The sequence below is a fragment of the Apaloderma vittatum genome, unplaced genomic scaffold (genome assembly GCF_000703405.1).
Source record: "Apaloderma vittatum isolate BGI_N311 unplaced genomic scaffold, ASM70340v1 scaffold8325, whole genome shotgun sequence".
NCBI lineage: Eukaryota > Metazoa > Chordata > Aves > Trogoniformes > Trogonidae > Apaloderma > Apaloderma vittatum.
In genome coordinates, this window is record NW_009717680.1 from 149,793 (window position 1) to 155,792 (window position 6,000).

A 6,000-nucleotide genomic window follows, 5' to 3' on the forward strand; every position below is an offset into this window, starting at 1 on the left:
CCACTGGCTGAAGCAGGAGGACTGCAGGAATATTTGGCTGATCCTAATCAGCAACCAGACAATAAAAAGGGCCCAGATCTCTCCTTTTTTGTAACACAGGCATAAATATGTTCCTATTCGGTTTAGTGTAGCTAAAATATCTGATCTGCTTAAGCTCGTACTGGCTGTTTGTGTAATTTAAAGTCATATTCCCTAAATACTGCCTATATGTAACGCTGTATGTGTATTTTGCAGCAGTGGATGACACAAGTAACTCTGACTCCGAGTATGTCAATGAAGTGTTGAGCCCACATATAAGGAAAGTTGAGGCTGCCCAAGACGTCACCGTTTCTGTTCCTGTAACAGTCATAGATGATGCTCCAGAAGTTAGAACCTCTAACTCAGCTGGAAATCAAGAGAGAGAGACAAGGGTTTCACAGAACATCTCAACTGGCTCTGTTAATACGGGAAACTTTACAAATAAAAACAACAGTGCAGGTTCCTTTGATAAGGGACACACAGATGGTGGAGGTGTATGCATGACCAAGGACCTAATACATCAGCAACCACCAGAAAATGAATTCAGTCACTTGCCGGTGGAACAGAGGAGAGATATGTTTGAATCTCTCACATCCTCCTTTGAAAAAAGAGGTGAAAAGAACTTAAGACTGGACCCCTCCCCAAAACATGGTGTGAAGTCTGAGGAATGTAAATCTAAGCTGACTTCATCTCACTCCAAGGCCACAGCTGAAATCAGTACGGCAAAAGAGAAGATAAATCCATTTAATGATTGTAGTAACAGGGAAAGATCTCTGAAGAAAAGTAAATCAGAATTAGAATTCAAATGGCCACCTGCAAAAAAACCTGAAGTAGAAGAAGTCTCGTCAACACCCACGTGGTGTCATCGTGCCCAGAATTCAGGAGCAAGTTACGAACCTAAAATGGGTTTGACAACATTTAAAGTTGTCCCTCCCAAGCCTGAAGTAAAACATTTTGATAGAGGAGTTTCACTTTCCACTGGTGCCATTAAGATAGATGAACTAGGCAACCTTATAGGCCCAAGCGCTGGTGTCACTAAGCACATACCAGGTACCTCTACTGACGAAAATGAGGAAATTTGTCTTGGGAAAGTGAAGGCATTCTGGAGGTCAAGTTCTATGGACAGGCAAAGTGATGACCCTGCTGACTATCTTTCTAAAAAGTCGGCAGTGACCACAAACTCTAAGCCCTTTGCTATAAAACATGAACACAAAGCCATCTGTCTTGCAGCTCCAAAACCTGTAGCAACACAAACTATTATTACCCAGGTAGCTGAAAGACAGTCTGAGAATGAAAGGACTAAACCACCTCTTCCAGTCACACAGTCTCAGGGAGCACCATTAGTGGCCCCAGCCCTTAATAAGGACAAGCTGGAGCTTCCATTTGTTAAGCCACATAGGAGAACTTCAAGTCAGTATGTTGCCTCTGCCATTGCAAGACACATCAGCGTAACTACCTTTAAGTCTGACTCCTCAGAATATCATGGGAAAGATGAAAATAAGCAAGGGACAGGAGAGGTTAAAACTGAAGCAGATGTTTCACCAAAAAGATGTATTATTGTGGCCAAATATAGCCCTGTGGAAACAGAATCAGCAGAAACGAGAGAAACGCTTTCAAGTATTTTTGCGTGCAGTCAAAAATCATCCCATAGGTTTACACCTGGTGATAATTCTGGCATAGAAAACAAAGTAGTTAACATCAGGGCACCAAATCAAGCAACTCCTCTGGGTTTCTATAAAAAGAATGCCACTGTCCCACTTAGTAAATCCTCTTCAAAGGATAACAACAGCACAGAAGATGATCATGATTTAAACAGTAAGCAAAGTATAGCAGAGAAAAAGATGCGTCTGTTGTTTGACCAGAAATGTGAGAGTTTGACCCATACTAACTCAACCTCATCTCTCAAGTCTCCTGATCTCCAAGGAGTCGCATCCTCTTTCAGCTCATCTTTGCGAATCACTAAATGGCCTCCTGCTAACAGTGTACAAGCCAGTCCCATTAAAGCTTCGCCTGAGCTAAACGGTGCAGCAGCAAGCACAGAGTCAGAGCAGGAGGAGAAACCTGATGATTCGGATATTAATGCTGTCAGTGAACTGGATGTCAATGTGCAGACCAATATCTTTGGACCAAAGAAGAAGTTCAAACCTGTCGTCCAAAAACCAGTTCCAAAAGACACCTCACTGCACAGTGCCCTCATGGAAGCCATTCAAACAGGAGGAGGAAAGGAAAAACTCAGAAAGGTAATACGGAGACTTTTCTTTGTAATAGGGAGACTTTTCTTAGCCTTGTTCAGGCTTCAGAGCCCTATATTCACCCTGTCAGACAACAGAAGTTTTATAACTGGTACAGCTGGAATACTCAAGGCATTTGAAAAATTTATAGTGGCAAAATACAGACCAAGCCACTGCTTATTCTGCACATCCTGTGTATTATGTAACACCATTGCTGCTGCACTAGCTAGGAGAAGCAGAAGGTGCGGAGATACAACATAAAGGAAAGGTAACTGGGGTTAGCCTAAGAGCTGAACATTCATTTCAGAGCATTATGTAAAATCAGGAACACACAGCATGGGGAAAACTTGTAAATATCTGCAGTGGAAGAAAACTGCATTTTTTTGTATTACTAGATGATACTCGCTTGTCACTGTTTTCATGGCAAGGGGATATGAGACTGCATTTGTAAGTACAGCATTACTATCTACACATATCCTCACCATTTAGTGTGAGTAAGCATTATAAAAGCAGGCGCGACAGAAGACAGGCTGATTATTCTCCATAGCTTACATTCTGGTACAAGTGCCAAAAAATATTTTTAATACTGTTTCCAAACTATCTCTAAGTAAATATCTAATAACAATGTGAGGCTTATTCTTTTCACATTCTAGGTTTCAGACAGTGCACTAAATGGCAACCACAAGAAGCCCTCATACACTGAGCCAGAGAATGAGCGCTCAGCCCTACTAGCAGCAATTAGAGGCCACAGTGGCACCTCAAAGCTGAAAAAGGTAAGAAATCAAGATGGTAAGTGATCTTTAAGTGCAATCTTTTTTCCTGCTTATATTTTGAATAAACCCAGATATACCATAAACTAAGCATTGTGCTGCAAAGAGAAAACATGAGGGGGAGAGAATATGACACAAGACCAGTTCTGACTTAGCGTAGTGGGTCTGATCCTATCCTCTGCTGTAAAACTTAACTCTCTCTCAAGTGGTGTGCTTTTAGCTGAGAAAGAAGCACATACAGATCCAAACAAATTACAGTGTACATAGAAGACACTGAGTGTTCATTTTCACATTTAGGTGGGTTTGGTTGTTTTTACATTAGGAGTATGCAGTTAGATTAGTATATATGCATTACCTGCCGTATGCATCCAATCCCAGTTACCTAAGAAGATACACAAGGGCTGCCCCATGCATGCTGTTCAGCCGTTAACATGAGCTCGTGCATGCAAGCTCTATGCAAGTAGTTGATGTTGATGGAACACCAACTTTCACCACAGCAGGATGTTTCGTTCTGTCTGAAAGGTTTACCTAATCAGTAAAGAATCTTTTATTCCCAGCAGCTAAAGCCTGCATTGTTCGAGCCTTAGTTCTCACTCAGTGCACTAATCCAGCCAAGGATGTGTATTTGGCAAGGACATTCCCATTTCCCTCATGCAATGACTCAGGCCATTAACACATATCCAGATAGCTGGCATTAGATAGGAAGAATCTCTTGCTTGTGTGAGGGAATTACTTCGTCCCTCGAGTATCTTACTGCCCGTGCAGGGTACAGCTTCCTCTGAGCCTAAGAGCAGGACGTGCTAGGCAGCAGCCATATTTGCACATTCTGCAGTCATTGGGAGTGAATGTAAATTTGTGTAAAAGAGGCTCTGACAATGAAGTTACGGTGTATTGTCATAGAAACTTTTTGGAATACTTCCCTCCAGGAAAGAATCTTTTGCCATCATTTTAAAGGAATTGCCTAGAAACTGTATGCTTCTTTTTCATACCGTGTCACCTGTGCTAGTTAAAGCATCATGTTTGTGTGTGTAGAGAGTGAGATATAGATGTGCTATGAGGAAAGGGCCCTCCCCTTTCACGTTATCTCAAATACCCACGTTTCATCTGACATGACATTATTCCCATATATTGTGTGTGTGTGTATACAGAGTAGGAGTAGGATATAGGAGCTATCAGAATGTGGATTGCTTGATGGGAGATGAATCTTTTCATTTTTCACTAGAGAAGTTCTGTGCCTCAGTTTCTCTGAGAAAGGAATGCTAATGCATCTGCTTGAAAACCAACCATTTGGCACATGATACTGAATTTCCTAATAATCACCAAATCATTCTAATTACTGACAATCATGATTATTACTAGTAATGTTGTTAACAGCAAAAAAATTTATTCAGACAGTTAACAAAAAAACTGGCTTATCCTGAAAGATTGTCTTCTCCCCCTGCATTCATTTAAATGGGTTTCCAAGCTGGTACTTTGTTCCAAAATTTTAGTTTCAGAAATTCTACAGAAACACTCTTGGAAGAGCAGTCAATTGATTTTGTTCTCAGTGCTTTCACGTAGTTCTCTCTGGTCTATTTTATTATTATTATTTTTTAGCATGGCTGGAAACTTTAGATTTAATGGCATTTTTTTCAGTGAAGCAATGTCTGAGAGCTCAAATCTAGAAGAGCCTCCCTGTCATCTGAGATTATTTCTGCACAGCCCAAACTGCAAAAAGTAATGAGATTCCTGGGTGGCTACTGCAGCCTTAATATATCTTCCTGATTCCAAAACCCTTGTGGTTGTTTCCAACTGAATACAAAGCCCAACTCTCTCTCTTACCTTACATGCCAAGAAGAGTTACAGGATGCTGGTGCTCACTGTAAATAAAGATTGAGTTTCTGAAACAGACTCAATGCCAAATCCTTGATGCTGGTAATCAGCCCAGCTGAGTGATGTGAGTGAGTAGCAACAGATGTTCAGCCCCATGAGCAAACAAAAGTTCTAAGTGTTTTACATCATTCAAGCAAAATGAAATTGGGGTACTCAAAGTGCACCAAACGTCAAATAATTACAGTTTAGTCATGCTTGATATTAATCACCTCCTTTCAACTGCATCATGAGCAGATCTCCTCGTTGGCCTCTGAAGAGATGCAGAGTTTTAGGAACGCAGAACTGTCTTTGAAGAAGGCAGAAGACCTTCAGGAAGAGCAGCTTTGCATCCCACCTGCCCCTGCCCAGCCACCACCACCACCTCCCCCTCAGCTGTCAGCAGCAGCTCCTAAACCCTCTGCCACAGCTACAGGTAACCCTGGGGAGGCAAGACAAGCCCTCTTGGAGGCCATTCGCTCTGGTGCTGGAGCAGCAAAGCTAAAAAAGGTAAATGTACTTTTATATCTTATTGTGGATGAAACAACCTATGCTCGCTGTGATTTGAAGGCCATTTATAAGCTGTTCTGGCCACACATTTCTTTCTTCTGTCAGAAGAAGGTGCATGCACTGTTTTCTGTAACCGAATCAAGGATCAGGAGTGTATTTCCAACTTCTGAACAGCTATTGAAACATACTGTTAAGACTAAAACATGCCTGTGCATGTATGCAACCATATGAATAGTCAATGCTTGTTGTTTTGGTTTTTTTTTAAGAGAACATCAAGCGCATGAATATAATTTCAGGAAGTATTTTCATGCCCCTTTCATTCTTGTATATCTGAGATAGTACTGGATGTCCTTTAGAGGAGGTAAACCTAAGAAAGATCAGATATGAGATGGTGAAGCAAATTTAGAAATTAGTGTTCTGTTGTAATACCAGTAGTGTGTCCTAGACCTTGATTCCCAAGCTTACACCTTGGCTGCACCTGCTGAGAGCTGTCAGTGAAACTGTAGGGTCATTTTTATGTCTGTCTGAACTTGGTTAATTGAATAATGTATGTTTCACTTCTGTGGTCAGTTATGGGTCAGTCACCTCGCAGATGGCTAAATGCTTGATTGTCCGTGTGTGCT

The 6,000-nt window shown here is 41.4% G+C and overlaps 1 protein-coding gene across 1 annotated transcript in view; it reads left to right on the top strand.

Moving 5' to 3' along the window:
* COBL (cordon-bleu WH2 repeat protein) overlaps window positions 1-5,488 on the top strand; it is a gene marked incomplete at its 3' end in the record, with an annotated part of 108,931 nt that extends 103,443 nt beyond the window's left edge. Inside the window, exons 12-14 of the mRNA XM_009869993.1 lie at window positions 235-2,258; window positions 2,903-3,022; window positions 5,126-5,488. Coding sequence (XP_009868295.1) covers window positions 235-2,258; window positions 2,903-3,022; window positions 5,126-5,488 — 2,507 coding nt within the window. The remainder of the gene's footprint in view (window positions 1-234; window positions 2,259-2,902; window positions 3,023-5,125) is intronic.
* Window positions 5,489-6,000: the final 512 nt, after the last annotated feature.